Raw genomic sequence first — 25,572 nt, forward strand, 5'->3', positions numbered from 1 at the left:
TTTATTTTTTCCAATTTTTGTGTGTGTTAAAGTTGTTGGAACAGAATTAAGGTTTTTTTAAAACACCTGTAAGCTGTCTCTACAATTGATATCGTGCAATCAAGGCACTTTTACCAAATATTCTTCCTATTTACTCACAATCAAAGCACTTTTACCAGATATTCTTTCTACTTACTGGTTTCAGAGTAGCAGCTGTGTTAGTTTGTATTCGCAAAAAGAAAAGGAGTACTTGTAGCACCTTAGAGACTAACAAATTTATTTGAGCATAAGCTTTCGTGAGCTACAACTCACTTCATCGGATGCATCAGCTGTAGCTCACGAAAGCTTATACTCAAATAAATTTGTTAGTCTCTAAGGTGCCACAAGTACTCCTTTTCTTCCTGCTTACTCTCTCCAGTATAGAAAGTTTATGGGGTCTTGATTTTAAAGTTTCAAAACTGTATTAAAGCAAAGTGGAAGCACATCTCTCTTATTTTACGAAACCTCAAATCTGGGATAATGTGAAACAAAGACCCAAAATGAAAAATACAAAGACATTAATCATGCAGTAAATTGAAAATTCTGGGATATATTCCTTTAATGTAAATAACTCATTCTGTAACCTTAGCTTTATTAGTCTTTTTTTTCCGATGTACATAATTTTCAACAGTTAAAATGAGGGAATGCCAAATTTCTGTGCAGCATAGATAGCTTTGGGGCTAAAAGGGGAGACAGTTGAGATGCAGTTTTATTTACAGTCTATCTAAATTTTCCTCCATTTGAAAGTTCAGTTGCCAATTCAGAATATCGGAGTAGCAGCCGTGTTATTCTGTATTCGCAAAAAGAAAAAGAGTACTTGTGGCACTTTAGAGACTAACAAATTTATTTGAGCATAAGCTTTCGTGAGCTACATGCATCCGATGAAGTGAGCTGTAGCTCACAAAAGCTTATGCTCAAATAAATTTGTTAGTCTCTAAGGTGCCACAAGTACTCCTTTTCTTAATACAGAATATGTAATTTTGATGTCAAGATGGAGCATTGCATATTGGGATGTACAGCCTTTATGGGCACAACTCCATGGCAAAGGTAGGAGTAGAAGCATAATGTAGAAAGAAGTCCCAGGACTGTATTTGGTTTATGAGCCACACTTGAGCAAATCCGACTATTTTTAAATTTGTAGAAACTCAGTTAAAGCTGTTAATATTTCATTATTAATACTCGGTTACCTGTTAAAAGACTACCAAGTAGATAAAATGACAAGCAGTTTTCAAGATCAAAAGGAAATTAACACAAAATTACATGTACCCCACCCACGCATACATATATTCATGTGTTAGACAATTGTTATTCTTCATTCCAGGTACATCAGCTTTCATCAAGCCAATTATCCTACTCTGGGTTTTTTGACAGCAACTGAAAATGAGAACATTTTAAATTAAAGTTATGTTTCACAGACTTCCCTTTCACAGTACATTATAACTTATTAAATCGAACAAAAACTCTTACTTAATTAAAACACAATTATGACCCCTTACAAAACCAGTGTATTGATCAGCTCTCCTGATTTCATTTGAAACTACCTTGGTAGGTTCAGTTAATTCAGTTGAGCCCAATTTCATATAAAATGGGATTCTACTCTGATATGCTCTGAATTGGGAAACAAAATATTTGCAGATGGTGCTGCTAGTCTTATGTCGTGATTGCTACAGTGGATGCAATGGTGGCATAAGAAACCATAACACATGAATATACCACCAAAATGAGGTAGATGTAGCCCTGAAACACAACTTGGAGGCATTGGTTGTATCCTTACTGGTGTCCTCCACTCCTATCTGCTTCAGCAGAGCAATCCTAGCCAAGTAAAAGATGCTCAGAGAGTTCACCCCTATGAAAGACAGACTCCTGGGGTGAAATATAGGCCCTGTTGAAGTTAATGGGAGTTTTGCCATTGATTTCAATGAAGCTGGGATTTCACCCATGGAGTGTCTCTAGCTGCCTTGTTCGTAGCAAATTTGTCTATGGATTAGCCCAATCATTCTTCCAGATTAAAGCTACCAATGTGGTTGCACACACTCATCTTTGACTCCAACCCTGGACAGCAAACACTCAAGACAAGTAACTACCAGCAGCAGTGAGATTCAGAGGAGAAAAACAGTTTGAAGAGAAGATGTACAGTCATTACAGATTCTGGGCCAGATCCTCAGCCTAAGACTTGAGTAGGCTGACTGCTTCAGCAATTGGAATCCCTGGTACATCTATACACCTATCTGGCCCCAGGTTAGGGGAAGTGTTGGGGAGAGGGGGTATGGCCAGGGTCCACTCTTCTCCAGTGATCACAGGCTGCTGCAGCAACTCTTTGGGAGCTGTTGCTGTTGGCTGTAAATTAGAGCAACTCTGAGACTGGAGATGTAAAGGTCCCCAGTGCATAGAGTGCTGGACTGGGAGCCCAGAGACCAGGGTGCTGTTCCCAACTCTTCCACTGACTACTGTGTGTCTGGGCAAGTCATTTCCTTCTCAGTTCTTCAGTTTCTGCATCAATAAAATGGAGGATAATGATACTTTGAGCTCTATAGATGAAAAGCACTATACAGTGCTTTTGCCCCCACTCCAAATCTGAATGTTTAAACAAGAAAAACCCATAAAATATTTCTATTAGGAGAAAAACTGACTGTTATCAATACTTGGAAAATAAAGCTTTCAGTTAGTATGAAGGTTGACTGAAAACCCTATAAAAAACATTCAGCAACAGACACTGGGCTTGAAAGATACCCACCAACACCACCTTTTTCATTCATAATGAAATGCGAGTCCGCATTTACGTGTAAAAAAATGGAAATAGAATTTCACATAACACACCTGTTATTAAACCCAAACCTTGTGCAGATGCAAGCTTCCTATTCAACACATGTGACTTGAGCACACTTGCCTTCCACTAATGTTTTCTACCTGTAAATTTAAAAATAGCTCGATAAAACCTTATTCTCACTTACTTTTCAGAGTCTGAGGCTGATGTTGCAGAACAAGGTTAGGAACACTTGTCAAGAAAAGACTGCTCAGTTCTGAAGGCAAATTGAGGATAAAATATTAGGCATTACAGCAACGTAGCATTTCAATGTAACAATGGGCTTTTGGCAACAAAAGTCTGGATCTTATTCGCCACTGCCTCGCACCAGGGCCAATTGTTTGCACTACTGCAAAGTGGGTACAAGATATTAACATATCAGAATGGGAACATTTCCCACCCACTGCATTCAGGTGTAGATGACTGTGCGAGGTGCAAGACAAAGGAGAATCAGTATGCCCTAATTATATTGGCAAGTATACAAAATACAAAGTAAGTCTCCAATTCTACCATCAGATCCACTTGGGTAGGTCTTTGCCACTGCATGGAGCCCCTTTGGCTGCAAAGGGACACCACAGGGACGTAAGGATATCCCCTTATCTGCTTGCTGAGTTGGGGGCTGTGTCACAGACTTAACAAAACGAGAAGTGCACACTATTTTACAGTTTTGAGTACTTTATAGCCATTTGAGAGAACAATGATACTATTATGTAAACTTCCCATTTAAGCATATGTTATTGATTTAAGTAACGTACAAACTTTAAACATTTTTGCTTCTGATGTTAGAATTACCCGTACAACTAAACCATTGTATACTGACATATGGACCAGATCACTGTTATCGTTGCACTCCTTAATAAATCTGTCTTGATTTCTATAGATCAGTGAGGAGATTGTTTTTTCCTAAGCAGGAAGCCAGTAATTTGGTCATTATTTTAAAAACTGTATTTAATAGTGAAAGTTGGCTGATAGCTAGCATATTCATCTTTAAGATGGCCTTCTTTAGAAATGAAAAGAATAGCCTCTAAAATGATTTTGGAAGCATATTGCATGTTAGGATTCATTAAACGAAGATATATGTGTTTAGAAAATAGTTATTGTTTGCAAATTGGGTGGCTTAGATGCTTTGTGGTTTAGTGAATGATTCTGAATAACTTCCAAATTAAACAGTATAGTGTTCCCACTGATAGACATTTAGAACCAGATTCTGCTCAAGGCTGCATTTGTGTAAGTGTGGAGTAGCTCCGTTAACATCAGTGGAGCTTCTCCATACTTACGCTGGCAAAACCAAGAGCAGAATTTGGCTTTTAAAATCTGGTCTCCATCCAGTAGGATTTTGGCTTGAGTGAACAAATCCCCAAAGAACCAGTGTGCTGGATTAAAAGAAGAACAAGTTTTTGTTTTTCAAAATGTCATTAGTTGTTGTAAACCAAACTTGTTTTTTTCCCCTCATTTCAAAGAGTGATGAGCTGTCTGGAGAATTGGATTTCAAAAAAGAAATCATGAATGGTTCTGTGCAAGTTGGAAGGATGTTGAAACATCCTGACAGGAATATAATACTGCAGTGGTAGGAACTCACTGGACAAACCTATGTGAAGAAAATTGGAGCATAGTTTTCATACTGTTATCTTTGTTCATTTTTTTAAGCCAAAATAAATGTGAAGTGCAGCTTTAAGCTCTCATGAATAGAACTCTCCAGCATTCTTCATGGCCTGTGAAAATGGCAACATAAGAGGCAGTGGCGGTGTGAGTACATATTGGTTTCTTAGGACATGTTCTTTCTATATTTTTGGATAATAAAGAGCATGTTTTGGAACTCTGTTCATGCTCCTCACACACACAAGCTGAGGCCTGTGTGTGAAATGATGATTGCTTCTGAAAGCTGCTGGTTTGGCTCCCCTAGAAACTGTAGTCCTTTGTTCATCAACAGAATGTACAGCATGGGAAGTGGCAGCTTCTCACACATAGCCTTGATAGTGTGGCTCAAAGATGACCTGGAAGAAACACTTGCAGGAATGAGAGGGTAGTTTAATCTCTATGCCCCTTCATTCCTTAGCCTTTCTGGTAATTAATATAATTTGTGGTGATTGGGAGGGACACTTATCCACTAGGAACAGAAGTGTCTCTTATTATATGCGTTTGTGTGACTGGTGCCCCCTAGAGTGGAGTACTGTTCATCCCAGGATCTGTTTTATATTGCACATGATCTTCTGTCCAATTTACCTTCATCATTCATTAGTGCTGTGCCCTACATTTCTTACCTGCCACCTCTCTTAGATGCCAGAAACTCCTCAGCCTTTTTGTGGAACTTCATCTCTACCCAGAAATCACTTATTAGATAATCCATGCCCCACAGAGCTGACTTAAATGGTAAGCTCTTTGGGAGAGGGACTGTCTTGTTATCTGTTTGTCCAGAGCTCTGCACAATGGAGCCCTGGTCTCTGATTTCTACCCTTTGATGCTACTGTAATATAAATAATAATAATTAACCTCACATATTAGTATGAAGGATCATTTTGTATCTTCAACAATCTTCATAAACACTGTTTCCCTAAAAATTGTAATCTTTTCTGGGCCTCCTCACACGAAAAACATAATGGAAATTTTCCTCCTAATATTTTCCTCCTAATTTCCATCATAAATTGTGGTTAGAATGTAAATCTTCTCTTTTTTATTTTTATTAGGGAGGCATCAGTTGTGGCTCTGTAGTTCAGGTTCAGTTGAGCGTAACACTTAAATAGATTAACATACACACAAAATGTGATCAATACATGCGCAGTATTTCCCAAGACTTGCTAACCCCCTCAAACTTGTACATTCCAAATGAAGCAGAGCTGGTTCCAGATGAGGCTCACCCATCTTTTGGAATTTCTTAACTTTTCTTGCAAATGGCCAACAAAAATGTAGAAATACTTTCAGAAATGCAGGTACATGCAATTGTCTTGTCTGGGCCAGCTTACTTTAAGTTCAATTGCTGTTTTACCTTGCAACCTTTTAGCAACAGCATTCTCAGTGGGAATTACTGTGCGTTAATTAATCTGGGAATTTTTTTGATGCTACAAACATGAACTTCACATTTGAAAAAAAAAGATCCAAAGCTTTCCAAATGCTTCTTGTGTTAGTTCAGAAATAAAATATTTGCAGATGTGCCTTGCTGTAATAGGCAATCTGACTTGACATTGTTTTTTATAGAAGTAATATAAAAATACCCTGGGACAAATTCGGAGCTGTACCACTCAGGATTCTGGGCTGTTCCAATGGCTGGCACAGCCCACAGCATAAGTTAGAGGAGCCCCATTGCTGTCTCAGCTTGCAGTAGCTTCTCTGAAGCCCAGGATAGACAAACAACAAAGTGCTCTAGCCAGTCGCCCTCCTGGTCTAGAAGATTTGCTGGCATCCCTCTACACAGGATGCTGCATGGAAGGATTGGGGTTGGGTCACTTACTTTAATCCGATGCTGCCCTTCTGTATTTCCCAGGGCCCAGTTAGCATTGCTTTGTGGCCCCCTTCGTAAAGCCGAGCACAGAATCAGGCCCACTGATATCAAATTGTACATCTAATAAAACTAAGCTTCTCGTACTTTATTGTTATGCATTCTTTGGTTTGAATTAATGGTCAGCTTTGCAGCTTTGGACACTCTCAGTCAACTTTAGCCCATTATTTCGGCATTGTATAAATACGTTTTTATAAAACGCAAAACCAAGATAAAGATTTTAATCGGAGGTTTTTAATGCCAAAGATACCATTTTTGTAAATCAGCAACAGTAACAAAAATTGTCTTGCTAGTGTTTACATCGCAAACATTGCAGCATTCTACATGTGCATGTGAGCCTGAGACACAGGCTCTGATTCCTTTGTCATACCAGTTCTAACTACGTTAGTTTTACAGGAGTTGCTCGCATCAAGGGCTAGCTGGATGAGAATCAGTTCCAAAAACTATAAACAGAAGCAGAACTGATATGTGTATTTTTATTATCTAGCATGAACTTTGACAAATAAGTTTGCTCATAGGTAAGAACTTTAAAAAGTAATTTTTATTTTACAGTGCCCCCTTAAGGCTGTGTCCAAACTAGGAAATACACAGCCCCTAGCTATCCCCTCCATGAACCTGAGAGGTTTTCAAACTTTTTGAACCGAGTCCCCCACTTTGAGTTATATTTTTGGGTTGTGTCCCCCCACAGTCCAGACAGGCTGGGTGGCCTGCTGAGCAAGTCAGGGGGTGGAATTGGTGCTCCCTCCCTGAACTCTGCTGTGCGGAGCTGGCTCGAGCCCCGCCAGCCCTTGCACCCCCAAAATAGAAGTAAAACTGTGCCTATGCCCAGGGATCTTCCTCCAATCCCCCCTGGCCCGGAACCCCGTGCTCTTGCGCCCAGGCCCTGGTGTTTTTATAGCATGTTGAGGGGGGGCCTCAGCAAGAAAAAGTTTGAGAACTCTTGGATTAACTAACACGTTTTAATTAACACAATGTAGCATCTAGAGTAAACAGGGACAATTCATGTTTACAAATGTGAGAGCAGGTCATAATTAACTCTTTGGAAGGGACTGAGATTAAATTTGACCAGCTAACACACTTTTAAAACATGACTTGTCCTTGTACACACTACAGGCAAAATTATGATTAATATTGATAACACTGCTGGAGTCAGTGGAGCTTTGTGAGGGTGCCGGGGTCTGCCTGTGTAGAGTTCATTGCAGGATCATGGCTGTTACTATGAAGTGGTGGCAGTCACTCTAAAACAGTCATGTGTAAAAAATGCACGTAAATTAATATATTGTTTTGACTCAGCATTTGGAGGAACTCTTAGGAGGCAAACATAATACCAAAAGTTATGATTTGAATGATACAATTAAAAGAGAAAGTACAAGACACAAACAAATATTTTTTTTTTGGTTAAAATTTGGTAAAATATGAAGTTGTGATTGTTTTCAATCTTGTCTTTCACTGCAACATATGGAGAATTTAACAGAAATAATTTGCTTTCCACTTTAATAGTGTGAAAATATGATTATTCTGGGTAACCATTTTACATTTACCTGGGTCTGATGATATAGGGAAAAGGAGATTTTCACACCAAAATAAGACCGCCCACATTTTTCAAAGGCTGATCAGCTTATAAATGGGTCATGAAATGAGCAATGCATTTTCTTCATGTTAGTCATAACTAACAGATTTGAGTTTATTGGTGTGTTGCTCAGGCAGTAAGCATTGCTATGCTTGGTGGCAGCTGCTTCATTTTTACTTTGTTTCTCCCCTCTACCCTTTGCTTTTATGATTATAAATTTCAGTAAATATTGCAGTTGGTACATTCTTGCCTCAAGGATGCCTTGAAATCAGTTTGTTTTATTCAAAAGTATATACAGTGGAAATATTCACTGGAGAGGCTATTTACAAATGCTGGATGGTTGTGATGGCACATCGTGACCCTTTGGGTTCAGGGACAACCCCTTCTGGATGAACAGACCTAAGCTGGCTACTGGAAAGAAACCTAACAAATCTGCCTCTTCTGCAGGGTCTTATCCAGTACCAGTAGGATTTAAGCAAGTGAGTTTATTCATCAGGTTAGCTTTATGATCCTGCCAGTTAAGGAATTGTATAACCTGCTGACATCAGCAGAGATTGGTCAGTGAGTCCACAGAGAGGACTTAAGATGAGCCATCACCAGCAGCAGGGGGGGGAAGGAGGAAAACCTTTCATGGTGACAAGCAAGGTAGGCTATTTCCAGCAGTTAACATGTGAGGAACAGTGGGGGGGTGGGGTGGGGGGGGGAGAAATAACATGGGGAAATAGTTTTACTTTGTGTAATGACTCATCCATTCCCAGTCTCTATTCAAGCCTAAATTAATTGTATCCAGTTTGCAAATTAATTCCAAGTCAGCAGTCTCTCGTTGGAGTCTGTTTCTGAAGTTTTTTTTTGAAGGATAGCCACCTTCAGGTCTGTAATCAAGTGACCGGAGAGATTGAAGTGTTCTCTGACTGGTTTTTGAATGTTATAATTCTTGACGTCTGATTTGTGTCCATTTATTCTTTTACGTAGAGACTGTCCAGTTTGACCAATGTACATGGCAGAGGGGCATTGCTGGCACATGATGGCATATATCACATTGGTAGATGCGCAGGTGAACAAGCCTCTGATAGTGTGGCTGATGTGATTAGGCCCTATGATGGTGTCCCCTGAATAGATATGTGGACAGAGTTGGCAACGGGCTCACACAAGAGATCCACTTCCTGGACACTACGGTGCTAATACGCGATGGTCACATAAACACCACCCTATATGGGAAACCTACTGACCGCTATTCCTACCTACGCGCCTCTAGCTTTCATCCAGATCATACCACACGATCCATTGTCTACAGCCAAGCTCTACGATATAACCGCATTTGCTCCAACCCCTCAGACAGAGACAAACACCTACAACATCTCTATCATGCATTCTTACAACTACAATACCCACCTACTGAAGTGAAGAAACAGATTGACAGAGGCAGAAGAGTACCCAGAAGTCACCTACTACAGGACAGGCCCAACAAAGAAAATAACAGAACGCCACGAGCCATCACCTTCAGCCACCAATTAAAACCTCTCCAACGCATCATCAATGATGCTATCCTGAAGGACGACCCATCACTCTCACAGATCTTGGGAGAAATGCCAGGCCTTGCTTACAGACAGCCCGCCAATCTGAAGCAAATACTCACCAGCAACCACACACCACACGACAGAACCACTAACCCAGGAACCTATCCTTGCAACAAAGCCCATTGCCAACTGTGTCCACATATCTATTCAAAAAACAGTCGGAGAACACTTCAATCTCTCCAGTCACTCGATTACAGACCTGAGGATGGCTATCCTTCAACAAAAAAACTTCAAAAACAGACTCCAACGAGAGACAGATGAATTGGAATTAATTTGCAAACTGGATACAATTAATTTAGGCTTGAATAGAGACTGGGAATGGATGAGTCATTACACAAAGTAAAACTATTTCCCCATGTTATTTCTCCCCCCCACCCCACCCCACCCTGCACTGTTCCTCAGATGTTCTTGTTAACTGCTGGAAATAGCCTACCTTGCTTGTCACCATGATAGGTTTTCCTCCTTCCCCCCCCTTGCTGCTGGTGATGGCTCATCTTAAGTGATCACTCTCCTTACAGTGTGTATGATAAAACCCATTGTTTCATGTTCTCTGTGTGTGTATATAAATCTCCCCTCTGTATTTTCCACCAAATGCATCCGATGAAGTGAGCTGTAGCTCACGAAAGCTTATGCTCAAATAAATTTGTTAGTCTCTAAGGTGCCACAAGTACTTCTTTTTATGAATACAGACTAACACGGCTGCTACTCTGAAACCTGTCACAGAGAGGACTGTAATCCTGATAGTGGAGAAGAGTGATTCTTCTGTGTCTATTGTTTACTTTATCATTGTTGTTGCTATGGCCCAGATTCTCAGCTGGTGTCAACTGAAACCACTCCAGTGAAGTCAAGGCATCTATGCAAATATACATGAGGATCTGCCTTTAACAGCAGCAGTGACACAGTAAACAATAGAGACATAAAAGAATCACTTTTCTCTGCTATAACGGAAGCTACAGGCTTTGGACTGGAGAGTGCTCTGTGGTGGTTCTTAGGTTTTGTTGTTTGCTTTGTTCTATGAAGAATCTAAAATAAATACAATGCACTAGGAAGTGGGGAAACTTTTTTCATTAATATTGAGAGGGTGCAGTGTTTTTTCTATGGTGGGGAAAGTCTGGGGTCGGATACAGTGGTCTCTTCTGGGTTTGTCAAGCCATTGTATCTCATTTACATTTAAATGATATGCACTTGTAGCTCAATGCTATAGAAGATTGATGGTGCTAAAGACCCTGGGCTTGATTTGCCATTATTTTTGTACTTTATGTAGCAATTTATGTCTGTGCAAAGTCAATGGGACAACTCGTGCACAAAGTTAAATGTGCTTAAGTGCTTTTCTGGATTAGGGCCATAATGCTCAGAACCTTGCAGAATCAATCCATTACTCACCTGTTGCTAGGCCTTCAAGGTGGACAAATGGAATGGGCTGGATTACTATTTTCTGCTGATCCAAGCAATATTATTTGTTTATCACTTCCAATGCAAGGAGAGGAAAGGTGCCGCATAAACTGATAAAAGGCAAGAGCAGGGGGTTAAAATCAGATGTATTAATTTGGATTATGCTTATACAATATGTAGTGAAAACAACAGAAATAAATTCTTACAGAATTTGTAGCATTTATCTAATTTGCTTTGAATTATGGAAAAATCACCAAAGTGTAAACCTTTGGCAGAATTTTAAATGGATTTCTTGAATTGGGAGCAGATACTGTTCCATGAGGTGTGTTGTCACTGGAGATCAAAAGTGTATTTGGGAGAAAAGATTAGAATAAAATGTTCACTATACAGCCTTAATCTCTTTCTTCATCTATGAGAGTTGCACTGTTTCTCTATGTTTCCTGCCTGTTAAGGATACAGGCTATGAGGAAACAATCAGATTTTCCAATGTGGGGGAAACAAAATGTCTTTTAAATTTCTTTTCCCATTTAAATCAGTGCTTGAATTGTTTCTCTTACAAGGGACCTTGGAAGCACATTGTCCCATCTCCAAGTATTGTGGATGGCTCGTTGTGGGCTCACAGATTTAGATGGAATCTCTTCCTGCATCTCTTTGAAGGTAGGTAAAACTGGATCATTTCAAATATGCTCCTACGGTCAATATCTTTAGTTAATATTTCTCTTTCTGTAATTTTACTGTCACTTTTTTTAAAGTTCTTAAAGGATTTTGATTGGGCACCTTGAGTTTGTATTTATTAATCTTTGAAGATGCTAAAGCAGTTATTTTTTACTACAACACTGTGGTCTGATCCTGAACACACTTACCTATTTCCATGATAGTCTCATTTACTTAAAATGGCATTAGCCATGATAGGAAACACTATGCCCAAGCTAGTACCTGAGCATTCTAATTGATATGTCTAGCTCTTTGTAGTATGCAATTTCCTAAAGATTTGAAGTAAGTCAGTAAGTGGCTTAATGTAATTTGGGCAAGTCTGTGGTTTATACGTTCTGTTTACTTCTGTTGAGGAACTCTATATAGCCTATAACAATATTTCTGACCTGAGCCAAGTGAGCTTGCTGGATCATCTTGAGATTCTGGACCTGGAAGGAAACAATATTGAGGACATGAACCAGATTGAGTACCTGGGACTCTGTGGCAAACTGAACAGTCTCACAGTGGAGGGGAATCTTATTTGCCTTAAGCCGAACCCAGAGTCTTCAGAGGTAAGAACCTTGTTTAGATTTCTTGTGTTAAATTTTGCACATTTATCTTGAGTTGGTAAATCAGATATCCACAGAAATACTTCCGTTGTGGTGGTAGTGGTGTTGTTATAGTAGGTCTTTTCTTTCTCTCTTTTCTATTCTATCCCTCTTTTTCTAAAGTTTTTTTTTCTTTAAACATGAACAGAAGGAAGAATAGAGGAAGCATTAGTATTAATTGACAAGGCCTTTTCCCTAATGGCTTCAGGGGAGTGTTGATATTAGTAGGAATCCCTTTCATAGCACATCTCCTAATACCTGTGGGTGTAGGGTAAAATAAACTAGCAAGCAAATTGTTCTGACAAGAATAAACACTTCTCCCACATGCTAGTGGACATATTTGTGCAACATTAAATCTATTACCATCTGCTGCGAACCTGCCCAAGAGTTGCTAGAGTTTAATTTCTTCTTGCTTTCTAGCCAGCCCAAACGCCTTTCACTGCTCACCAGGGAGCATGGAGCAGGCTTTTAAGTTTTTTTTTTTAAACCTCAATTACCTTTTAGCAAGAAAATAATATTTTCTCAGTCTCCATGTCAATCTTCACAGTGTGCGTTCCTCATTTCCATGGCCAGTGGGGCAGTCAAGATCTTTGCACTGAGCCTGGGCTTAGGACCAGCCCTCCAGAAGAACTTCCCAGAATTCTCTGCCTCCAAACAGACTCTAGGGTGCCCCTTGGAGCAGAGCTTTCAGAGGATTTTTGAAAGATTTTTAATTAACCATCTCTCAGGTTTCTTTATGGCTTTGAGGGTTTCTTCTCAAAACTGCTAAACTAAAAAAAAAAATTCTTGTGGCTTTCTGAGGAGGGTTTGAAGGACAGAAATGGCAGGGACAGCGGGCTGCCTGCACCTAGCTCACAGTTGGCATATGAGCGAGGTCCACACCAAGAGAATTGAGCAGGCCACAGGAACCCAGCTCCTAGACAGCATGTGGGCAAGGTCCAGACCAAGAAGCATGAGCAGGCCTCAGTGAAACTGGCCCCCAGATGGCATATGGGTCAGACCCACACTGAGAGAGCTGGGCAGGCCACAATTAAACCAGCTTTCAGTTGGCATGTGGGCGAGATCCACACTGAGAGATTTGAGCAGGCCATAGGGAAGCCTGGCTGAACATGTGGGCAAAGTACACAAAGAGTCAGCTGTTTGGGCCACATTGAAGCTCCCTTCACTGAAGCCAAGCCAGAATTAGTGGCATGGAATGAGGGGGAAGATTTTCAAAGTCCCCTGCCGTACAGCTAGGCATAGGGCACCTATTCCCACAGCTTGCACTGCAGAACACAGATCCTGCATGTCTCCCTAAGGTGTGAAGTAGAGCCAATGGAGACAAATGATCCCACTGGTATCAGCTGGGCCTTGCAGATAAAACAGATTTACCTGCAAGTTCTCAGCTGCTCTGAAAGGTTTCAGCTCTTGCAGCCTTTCTGGTACCAATGGGTTATTTGTCTCCATTGGTTCCCAGTTTTTATTGGAAATGAGGTCAAAGTCTTTCAGCCAAGACACCAGTTTGCATTTTGCCCTAGTTAGTTTAATAATATTTTTTTAATTGCTTAATATGGCCCCACCCAAGTGTTCTGTATCCTCACATTAGGGGCCAGTTACCCTCAACATTTCTTATCTAACCTTGCAATGCCCGAGAGGCCTCTGGAAACCAGTTACACTATCTCTGCTCTTTGGGGACTAAACTTCTCAAACATGAGAGATCATGTTGCTTTGTCAGATAACCCTGCTGCAATGTGTAAAAACATCAGCCTCTTGTGCTGTGATTTCAGAAGGATGTCAGCAATACAGTGTAAGAGCATTAATCTTTCAATTTCTCCTCTTCCTCATCTCTCTCTTTTCATAGCTTTTGGGAGAAACCCAAAATGACCATTTTAAGTTTGAGACTGCATAGTTGTTTTCTCTCATTATTACTTTCATATGGGTGTAGTAGTAAAAAGTTGACATACCAAACCCGTGAAAAAAACACAGAAATTGGGCTTGTTTTTGGCTTAATTGTCTTGTGAGTTGCTTGTTGGCTAGTTTTTGGCTTGTTGCTTGTTGTAGCTTGTTGCTTCTTTTTTTTGATCGGCTCCAGCAAGCGGGGGGGGGCAAAGGGGGGAGAGAGTCAGGGGTTCACAGCGGGCCCACCACAGTCCCAGACTGCATGCCAGGGGGATCTAGTCACATAGAGTGTTGGGGTTCTTAGGGATTGACTTTTTTGGCCTTGTTTTGAAATGGGATTAGCTTGATTTTTTGGTTTATTGTGAAAGTCGGGTACTTATTTACTGCGTGAAAGTTGGCAACAGTGGTAAAAAGCATATTCTCACCAATTCAGAAGAGCAAGGCAAAGCACCTAGAGTTAGCAACACACACATGTGATTATCTGTCCATCCATATTAGATCCTTCTCCTGTCTCTTAAACCGCATAAAATCCCAATACTCATGTTGAAATGTACCAGCAAAAACTAAAAACCTGATATGATTCAAGATTTTGAATCTGGATATCTACCAAATTAATGTGTTAATACAGTGATTCTGGATCATTCTTATAATCTGTTTTGTGACTTCAAGGAATTTCAAGAGAAAAGGAGACCACCACAATAAAACTTTAAAGTGGCATGTTAAAGTGAGGGACTCTTTTGAAAAGAGGTTATCAAACTTTTTCATAGCATAGATCAGGGTCTTAATAGAGAGATTGTCTTGTGGACATGCTCATCCTCTTTGCAGTCAAAATAACCATCTCTCCTCCCTTCCTGTTTGGATTGCATAACATCCGAGTGGCAACTACAGTAATTGTATACATGCAAAAATGATATTAGAAAAGTGCTGAATGTGATGTACAGTGCATGCATTTAACAAGTTAATTCCAGTTTTAGAGACGTTGATTCCAGCAATATGCCCTTTACTTAAAATGGGGACTACCCTTGTAACAGGTAATAGTTCTAAAATTGGAATCTTTAAATCTGGAAACTTTAAATCCACGCACTGTAGCATCTTGAAACAATCAGCGGAGTCAGCATAATTCAATCAACCAGTTCTCAGGTGCATCAGCAAGCGCTCTGGAGACCACTGGTGGTTTGTGGATGACAATTTGGGAATCACTGTTCTAGAACATTTATCTGATAAATTGAATAAATGTATATTCTTTGAAAACTTTCTGTGTACATGGAGAATAGTTATTCTGGGTTAAAACAAATGATCCACTATCATTTTCTTCAGATTGCTGTAATTGCAGGTCTTCAATTCTCAAGAGATAAACATGAGACAAATAAATTAGGTTGAATGTTAAATTGCAGCACAAGTCTCCCAAGTTATTAGTGGTAGGCTAAAACCAAGATACAGTGTATGTAGTCAAGATGTTTTGGGAGGTAGTGTATTTTGTAGGAATTGGAGCATTCTACATTGATGTTACAGAGGACCGGTAATGCATGAGGAAGACAGAAAACAAAGGGATGGCACTATGATTCCTCTGTAGGGCCTGCATTAGGGCCGAGCAAATGGGGACCACGCCCAGGGCGCCGTAGCCAGGGGGGCACCACAAGGGGCTTGGGCCTCTCCTGGCTGGCTGTGGCTGGACTCCTCTCTTCTCCAGCGCCGCCCCCACGCTGGGCCGGCGGGCTTCTCCCTGACCCCGCTCCTGACCCCCTAGCCCCTCCCTCCCTCGCTCCTCTAGCCAGCCAACTCTGCCCCAGCCCCGGGGAGCCCAGAGTGGCACAGACGGGGCTAGTCACTGACAGCATGGCCCACAGCTCGCTGTCCGGAGCAGAGCCGAGTCCCTCCCTGCCTTTGGCCCCGTGCCGCTTGGGGTCTGGTGGGGGCCGGCCGGGCTGGGGCCAGGAGGAGCAAAACTTCCACGTGAGTGAGGGGAGGAGAGACTTAAAGTGACGGTGCGCTGAGTGTCTCTCAAACTTCCCTAACACACACACACACAGACTCTCACTCCCCAACACACACTCTATCTCTCACATAATCCCCCAACACACAGTCACAGACACACAGTCTCGCTCACACACAGACTGGCTCTTACAGTCCGCCAACACAGATTATCACACACACAGAGTCTCACACTCCCCAACACACACACTGGCACACAATCCCCCAACACACAGTCACACACACACACACTGGCTCTGTCTCTGTCTCTCTTTCACACACTGGCTCTCTCTCTCGCGCACACACACACACACACACACACACACACACACACACACACACACACTTGTATTGTTGTTGTTATTACTGCTTGGTACTTCCTGTCAAAAAGCTCATGGTGAGCAAGGAGTGGCTAGGGGCTGCAGGAGGGCCAGGGGCTCTGGCAAGATGCAGCCCCCATGTGACAGCGCAAAGCCTGCCGTGAGCTGCAGGCCAAGCACCAGGCACTACAAGCCGCAGCAGCAGCACAGAAGTAAGTGTGGCAATACACCACATACCTTGCCACCCTTACTTCTGCACTTCTGCTGACAGTGGCCTAGGAATTTGCTAGTTGTAGCAGGTTTCAGAGTAGCAGCCGTGTTAGTCTGTATTCGCAAAAAGAAAAGGAGTACTTGTGGCACCTTAGAGATTAACAAATTTATTAGAGCATAAGCTTTCGTGAGCTACAGCTCACTTCATTGGATGCATTTGTAGCAGTTATTCAGTGTGATGTTGTCTGAATAAAACATGACCATGTAGATCATTCTTGCAACCACTGTTATATATTTGCAACAGATCTTGTACAAGATGTGGCATTAAGATGTCTATGAAAAGGTTATGATTTTCTGAATACATTTGTTATTTGTATGCATATATCATTTTTGTATTTGAAATTATGAATATTGTCTATATACCTGTATTTCAAAATTTGCTTCTGGGGTAATGCCCACAAGGTAGTTAGCCAGCACATCTTGAAGGGACTAGTCAAAGTAAGAAGATTGAGGAGTACTTGTGGCACTTTAGAGACTAACAAATTTATTTGAGCATGAAAGCTTATGCTCAAATAAATTTGTTAGTCTCTAAGGTACCACAAGTACTCCTCATTCTTTCTGCTGATACAGACTAACACGGCTACCAGTCTGAAACTAGTCAAAGTAAATCAAGGGACACATAACTCACAATGGACCATGGGAGATGCCCATCTACATTGAATGGACTTTCCTGTGGATATTCCATATGAAGTATAAGTAATGGCCTGGAGGTGATTGTGGGGGGAAGCCCAGGGAACCCTTAGGAGCCAGGGGTGATGAGGTGGGGGGAGCACCAAAATACAAGTTCGCCCAGGGCACCATTTTCACTAAGGCTGGCCCTGTTCCTCTGTATCACATGCCATATAACTTCCCCGTTTACTCTAAACCATTCACGTCCACAGAATTAATATGTGTAAGAATTTAAGCTTGAAAGCTTAGATAGCATCCCTAAAAGCTCAGTCATATAGTGCAGGTGTGGGTATTTCAACCCATGCATATGATAATCGTGAAGATTTGTATCACTTTCTTATGTTTAATTATTGGCTTGATCACATCTGTCACTGAAGGCACCAGCACAGTGTAGTGTTTTAGTTGTCATGTTTTTTCTTTTCAGAGATCCAGTAGGCTCTGCCTTAACAAATTGCTCTACAGTTTTCCTTCTTTGTACTTTCAGAGGTGTACTTCAGAGGCAGATACAGTAACTATTTATAATTGAAATGTTTGTTATTGACATTTCATTCCTTGCTGAAGATGTGATTAGAAGACGTGACTAGAAACAAAAGTCTCTACAAAAAGAAATCCGTGCCTGCTTCTAGTGGAAAGATCATGTCGTCTTGCTTGTTTTTATTCCCATAGAGATAAGACAGTGCAGTTTCTGTCACTCCATAGTTGTAGTTATAGACTGTCAGAACCTACGAAATAGGTACTAGAGCTATAAGGAGTTCATATCTATCCCCTTTGCTGCCCATCGCCAAATGTAGTAACATATTCAGAAGACATAATTATCACTTGGTGTCTTCAGTCCTTAAAAACCACTTGTGATAGGGTCATGCCAAGACTGCTCTTGACCTGTTTAGGTGATGAAACCAGGGACTGATTAGTATTATAATATGCTGAAGTGCAATGTGTTTTTAGAAATAGAGTATGCATACAGAGTATGTAGCACACAAGACACATTCTCAAACAAGTTTTTGCAAAATGGGATCTCTTACGTAATTGCTAGCTAAGACTTTACAATCCAGAGATCCTATTGCATGCAATGTCTTTCTGTCAGTCATTGCATAACTAGTGCACCGGTTACTGGGATAGCTAGATTTAAAGAAAAATATAAGAATTTAAGAAGATTCATTGCTGTCCACATATGGACCATCTTCTCTGCCTCTTGCTTGGTTGGATTTTACTTCTTTGGGTCATTCTAGAAGACAGATTAATCAGCCATTCGTTGCCTCTACTGATGGGAGGCCTCCTCAGAGAGACATGTCTTCCACCATGCTCTAAAAGAGGCAACTCACAAATTCACTCTGACCCCTCAGCAGGGAGTTCCACAGCTCTGAGGCCATCACAAAACTCATTCTAACCTCCGTTCCTGAGAATTTCACCCTGGGCTCTGTCAGTTGCTTTGTTCCTATTAATGCTTTTGCCAACTGACTGAGTTATAGAAAATTCAGCTGGGAGATAGAAAAAATAGAGGTGGACTTACATTTATGTTCCCTGGTTGGGCAAGTCTAACCTTTCAAGCTGCATGCATGCTGTACCCCATAGTACAACCTCGGTAAGAGTATGTGTATTTTTTTTAATCTACAAAATGATTAACTAGATTTACTGCTCTTTTTTCAGGCTCTCTGTTTGCTTTGTGTAATTTGATTTTCAGATGACCTCATCTTCCTCTGTCATCTAAACCAAAAGCAACAACCTGATGATAAATACTGTAGCCCCTATTACAGCTGTTGTTTGCAGTATTGCCGTGTGAGTGTAACATGATGCATCATCTCTCAAACAGGACAGCACTATAAATTGTAAACCTATAGCCAGCACCCTGTACAAAGTTCATGTGCTACGTGAAGGGATGATGATTGGTTAAGGCTGTTCCTAAATTAAGATTAAAGAGTCAGTTAGTCAGGTTAGTGTCTGCCTCTTCTTAGCAGCAGCCAGCAAATATATGCTTTATTTGACAAATACCCTCTGCCGGTCGGTGTGTTGTTTTGTGGGAAGGGAATGGACAGTTGTTATACATACTGCTGCTACAGAAAGATTTCTTTGTGTGACAACATTACTGGTGGGCAAGGACTTGGCTGACTGGTAATTGGTGATATAACATGTAACACTGTGAAAGACAAAAACTCTATCAGGACCAAATGAATGACTTACAGGTAAGACTACGTTTTAGTCATGGGTATTTTTAGTAAAAGTCATGGACAGGGCACGGGCACTAAACAAAAATTCACAGCCTGTGACCTGTCCATGACTTTTACTATATACCCCTGACTAAAACTTGGGGGGGGCTGCCTGGGGGTGCCCTGGGTGCTGGGGAGGGAGAGTGGGTGGCAGCATGCAGCCTGGGACCCCCGCTGGTGCTGGGGAAGGTTTGGTGGGGTTGGCAGGCTCCTACCTGGCTCTGTGCCACGCACACACACACCCCGCAGCAGTGGCAGAGTTTGGGTGTGGGAGGGTGCAGGGGGTTGGTGGCAAGGGACAGGGTGAGACGGGCTCTGGGCGGTGCTTACCTGGGGGCTCCCCGGAAGCGGCGACATCCTCCTTGATCAGCTGCTAGTCGGAGGTATGGCCAGGCAGCTCTGTGCGCTGCCCCCGCAGCTCCCCGTGGCCTGAGACTGCCCCAGCAGCTGGGCTGCCTGAGCTGCCCTCAGGCCAGGCGCACCGGCTGCTGCAGAAGTCACAGAGGTCATGTAAAGTCACGGAATCCGTGACCTCCATGACAAACTCACAGCCTTATTTATAGGTAGATGTTAACATTCAGGTGAGCCATCCCCTCACACTCCATCTCCAGGACAATCTTGCTTTGTGCTCTCTTTAAACTGCTAGTGTATTTGAGACAGTCAAACATTGTCTGCTGCCTTCTTGAACCTAATTTTTTTTAACCAATGTTGCAAAATGCATGTTCCAACCCACCTTTATACCTCACTACATTTTCCCAAAGCTGAGATGCTATGTATAGACGTCTTTGTGGTGTCCTAATCTATTGGAAATGCCCAATATTCACCAGGAGATTCAGAACCATAGTGTAATAACCACCGTATGTAACCCTAAACTTCTCTCTCCTACGATTCATAATTCCTCCATCATTGCGATGTGCACATGGACCATTTCACAAATAATCCAAAATGTCAATTTATTACTCCAGAAGAAGCTGTGCCCCTCAACATGTGTCATAATCAGCATGTGTGCATGGGAGGGGCCATTCCAAAGTCTCAGAAAAGAAACCTAGATACAGTTCATTTTAGCCTTTGTGCATCTGTCCTTGGCATGCGCCCTCTTGCAGAAAAAGGGCTTAGATTTAAATTAAGTCATCTCCTCTAATATACAGAAGCACTCACAGTGCCTCCCAGGGCTGCATATGCACCTGGCTTACAGTTTTGCCTAAAGTCACAATCTAGCTCTGAGAGATTTGCTCCTTATTGGTCCATTAGACACTGTGTTTGGCAGTCTTCCAGCTCAGGCATATCTTTTTAGTCATACTATGGCCTGAAGTTGATGCTGCAACCAGAGACTTCCAAAAGTAGCAAGGGCGGGGGGGAGGAGCTTATGGGTTGAGTGTGTCCAATCTTCCCATGGAGAGCAGTGTATTGTCTGCAGTTTTGTACAGCACCCAGATGCTATGGTAATAGGTGCTGAGGTAATTGACTAAATACATTGCAAATAAGCCTTTTATTTTGTGCAGCTTGTGTTGTCAGTACATCAGCAGTTTGAGTAGCAGTTCCATCAGAGAGAAGCATAGTGAGATTTGAAAAGTATGGTTACATTTCTGTTTATTCTTTGAGGTGGGTTGGTTTGCCCCTTCAAAGCATTCTTCAAACTATCCAGCATTCATACAAAGTGAACAGCTCCACATTCCTTGTAGTAGTCCAGTTTCTCTTGAACAATCTGTTAAAATGACCACATTCTCAATTCTTTCAGGTGCCAGATTATAACTACAGAGCTGAAGTGAAAAAACTCATCCCTCACTTAAAGTATTTGGATGAAATACTAGCAAATCAAATCACCATCCCTCCCTCCAGGAAGATGAACGAGGACTGGCTAATTGTCAAGGACTCCATTAAGGAGGGCAGTTTAGCCAAAGACATTTCTCAGTTTGGTATGTCAAATTTCTCACCATTTATTGGTGCTGATGTGTAAGAAAGAAAGAGTGCAGCTGGACTCTTAAGATCCCAAGCTGAGCTTTCAGGGCTGGGAGGAAGGAAACTCAGTCTCTTCACTTGGAAACTGAGCAGATTGGCTATGGAATTCACTGTGGGACAATAAAGATGGAACTTACCCGTGCCATTTTCATGGTCATTCTTTGAAATGTAACTGCAATTTCAAACTTATGGCCAGAACCTCCACCCTGTTGAGGATGTTTTGTGCTACTCTTAACCAGCCACTGGAGGATTCTTCCCTCCTGCATTGGGGAATCCTCTGGTACTCTAAGGATGCCATATTGGCTGCTATGCCATTGAGTCTGGTGAATGACTAGGAGAAATGGAGTATGGCTAGAATGCCTCTGCTCTCCAGTGATTGTCCAAATGTGGCTATGAAACAATGGGAGTAATTTAGAGCAGCCCTGATGCTAGCCCCAGGATCAGAGAAATGTAAAAGTGGCTTAAACCACCCAGCATGTCTCATCTGCAGCTGAGGTTCTAGCCCTTAGTATTCTGCTTGTATGTATGCTTTGAACTGAGCAATTCAAGTGAAATCTTGGAAATGAATGTGGTAAACAGTGTGATGGCTCATAAATAGTGACCCATGTAACTACATGACAGTACATTATTTGGCAAAACTGGTTCATAAGAATGACCATACTGCATCAGACCAATGATCCATCTATCCCAGTATCCTGTCTTCTGACAATGGTGAGTGCCAGATGCATCAGAGGGAATGAATAGAAAAGGCAACTATGGAGTGATCCATCCTCTGTCATCCAGTCCCAGCTTCTGGCAGTCAGAGGTTTAGGAACACCCTGGTCATCTTGGCCAACAGCCATTGATGGACCTATCTTCCATGAACTTTATCTAATTCTTTTTTGAACCTAGTTATAGTTTTGGCCTTCACAACATCCCCAGGCAATGAGTTCCACAGGTTGACTGTGGGTTGTGTGAAGAAATACCCCCTTATCTTTGTTTTAAACTGCTGCCTTTTAATTTCATTAGTCAACCCTGGTTCATGTGTTATGCTTTTATATACTGCATGACATGTGATTTACCATGGTCAGTTAAATATTACAAAGTATTTCCTATCACTGCTTCTATTGCTTCCCATTAATGTGGGCAATACGGTTGGCTTCCTGACCCCCACTGTTGTGGTATGCTTGCCAACTGTGCGCCATTAAAAATATAGTTTATTTTGGAGTAAGTGCACACAGTTGTCATTTGATTTAATCCCAGTGGGTCCAAATCATTAGTTGTAGTAATAGGTATCGTAGGAAAGGTCTGTAAAAATCTGATCCTTCGGTGATCCCTCCGTTGGCTACATAAAGTTGAATTACAGAAAAATAGTAAAGTTGGGAAGCAGAAAGAGCATAGAATTGAACACAGAATAGGGCATTCATATTACTTTATATTCTATTCATGTTTGTATTTTTGCCTTTGACATTAAGCACAAAGGTTAGGAAATTCCAAACATTTTCTCTTCTTTAACAATGTTAACTTAGCTGCTTTGCATATGTTATATGTTTTACAGTTTTGCATTAATAACAAAGGCCAAGATATTTTTAATAAATAGGTGCCTAAAATTAAGCTCCTAAATAAATAGCCTGATTATTAAAAGCGTTGAGCACCCAATATTGCTGGACTCTTCTTCCTTTGCCAGCCTATTGCTTAATATTTAAGTGGTTTAGAAACTGTGTGAAAAGTGCAGGTGTTCATGCTGGAGGGTGGCCAGATAAGTGTCCCAACATGAGGAAGTGGCAGACACTGTGTGGCTGTGCTGGATGTAGTGTTTCCATTTAAGTTTCTTGAAGCAGGAACTGCATTTTCTTCTGTTCTCGCTAGCATCAAGCATGTTGCCATTGCTTTATCATAACTGTGCAAATGATAGGATATTTTTAATGTTGCATTCTTAGTTATATCTTACTGAAATCTCTCAGATACTCATCCAGAGGCAACAACAAGAAGACCTGGCTCCGGTCTGAGACCTACTGCAGCTCACTTCATGTCAGCTTCCAGACCATGGACTGCACAGAGGCCTGCTAGTGCAGGGATATCTAGCAATGTCCATTTGCTATCCAGTGGTAGCACCCTTCCAGAATCCACTGTCTCTGATGAGATATTCCTAGAAGATGATGCAAGTGACTTGACACATGGTGATGAATTTTCTTTGTCTGTTCTTCCCCCACCCACCCCTCTTTCGACCCCCTCTCAAAGTTCTTCCTGCTTTATACATGTGCTCTCAATGGCACTCACTGGTACTGATGGCACATTGGCTTGTCCATAGGTTTCCAAGTGTGAAGCCCGCACAGTGAGGTTGGGGTGCTTTTTCATTTTCTCCTGAGGCAGAAGGTGAAAGTCCTTTGGGGACACCCTCCCATTTTACTATTTAATTCCCCTTCATAAGTTGTACATTGCTACAAAGTGCCCTAATGAAAGGCTGGCTATGTCTCCCTGACTGCTATTTGTTAAGCAGTCTGCTCTCAGGTAGGGTTGTCCCCCTACTTTTATTCAAACCTGTTCTCATTAGCCATTATCTATAGACCCCAAATTTGCTGGGGTCACTTAGATCTAGTTTATATGAAAACATTCAGAGCTATTTGGACATATAATTGTGTTAAAACACTGGAGTAATGTCCTAAGATAAACTGTCCCTACAGAACATCTGGACTTCAGAAGCTGTGTTGCATGCCCCCTTCACAAATGGGTCATAAGGTCAGAGTACATGGTATCCAAGCTCAATACTTATATTCCTGTAGGGATCATTGCTGTAAGTGACTGTATCATCAGTTTCCAGGGCTTCATCTCCCAGTGTCAGGGATCATATCACTGATTTAAAATTTCTGGCCTGCTGGCCAGCCCAGAGTTCTAATTGTAGCGCAGTACTCAGCAACCTGGTGGCTGGCTCTTCCCTCCTGAGAATACTGCAGAGTCAGCACAGCCCCTCAGAAGGAAGTGGAGGACTTTCTGTCACTCTACAGCAATTTTTCTGGCTAATTCAGGCTCACTGCTGATGACTGAGATTTGGAAATAGCTACATCCAGGCCCCCCCCCCTCAGAGCAGACAACAGTGTAGGTATGCGAAAAGAGCTGAAGAGTAAGGAGAGGGAGGGATAGCTCAGTGGTTTGAGCATTGGCCTCCTAAATTCAGGGTTGTGAGTTCAATCCTTGAGGGGCCCATTTAGGGATCTGGGGCAAAAATTGGGGATTGGTCCTGCTTTGAGCAGGGGGTTGGACTAGATGACTCCTGAGGTCCCTTCCAACCCTGATAGTCTATGAGATCTTAAACCTTAAAGGGGAAGACAAAGGAGCCCCTGAGGGCCACTGACAGGATGCCCAAGGATGGCTGAATGGGAAATATCTGACAGAGTACTGTTTTGATCCAGTTTTGAAGGCCGCCTAGGATTTCTTGGTCAGTTGTCACTGAGAAGGCCAGAGTGCTGCAATCTAATCAGCTCTTTGGATGCCGATTAGGTGTGTCAGGTTGTGTTTACTTGCCCCAGTATTTTGAGGCTGTCTTTCCAGTAAACACCAGTTACTTCTCAGCTCTCTGAGGCAGGTAGTTCAAATGCTCAGCAGTACCAGCTGAGCCAGTGAAGCCAACCAGAGCCATGAAGCAGCACCTTGCTAGAACTGGATACTCCACATTTAGCAAAGGAAATGGACACCAGCTCCAGACAGTCGATGAATGAAATATGTTATATCCTCAAGAACAGAATCTCATTGGGACTGTAAACTGATTTAAGAACTGTACGAAGTGTTAAAAACTGGTGAGAAATGCTTTGTTTTGTTTCTTTTTGCTAGGAATCAGCCGAGTTATATGTGGGAACCCTATCAAAGCCCTTCATGCACGGAGACAAAAGCTAGGTGTACGTTTTCTTTCCTATATGCTTTCTATTCCTGCCTGACACACCCAGATCAGATGAGTTCTGCTGAAATAAGCTGAGACCCCTAATGTATTTTATGGATTTCCATTCTAGTCTATAGTCCAGAAATCTATATACAAAAGCAATGTGTCTTGGAGAAGGCAGGGGGTCTAAAGGCCCTGATTCAGCAAAGTGCATAAGCATGTGCTTAAGTGTCCTGCTGAGTCAGGAGATATGGAAGGCCAAATAAGTCATGGAGAAGGGCAGGAGAGGACACT

General features: G+C 41.8%; 1 protein-coding gene across 15 annotated transcripts in view; it reads left to right on the forward strand.

The window, feature by feature from the left end:
* Positions 1-25,572, forward strand: part of LRRC56 (leucine rich repeat containing 56) — a 137,666-nt gene that overhangs the window by 104,086 nt on the left and 8,008 nt on the right. For all 15 annotated transcript variants that reach the window (XM_043515853.1, XM_043515855.1, XM_043515852.1 and 12 more), the window contains 5 exons: positions 11,414-11,510; positions 11,921-12,118; positions 21,205-21,382; positions 23,369-23,584; positions 25,233-25,297. In XM_043515853.1, the coding sequence (XP_043371788.1) occupies positions 11,414-11,510; positions 11,921-12,118; positions 21,205-21,382; positions 23,369-23,584; positions 25,233-25,297 (754 nt within the window). The remainder of the gene's footprint in view (positions 1-11,413; positions 11,511-11,920; positions 12,119-21,204; positions 21,383-23,368; positions 23,585-25,232; positions 25,298-25,572) is intronic.

Source organism: Dermochelys coriacea, chromosome 6, assembly GCF_009764565.3.
Source record: "Dermochelys coriacea isolate rDerCor1 chromosome 6, rDerCor1.pri.v4, whole genome shotgun sequence".
NCBI lineage: Eukaryota > Metazoa > Chordata > Testudines > Dermochelyidae > Dermochelys > Dermochelys coriacea.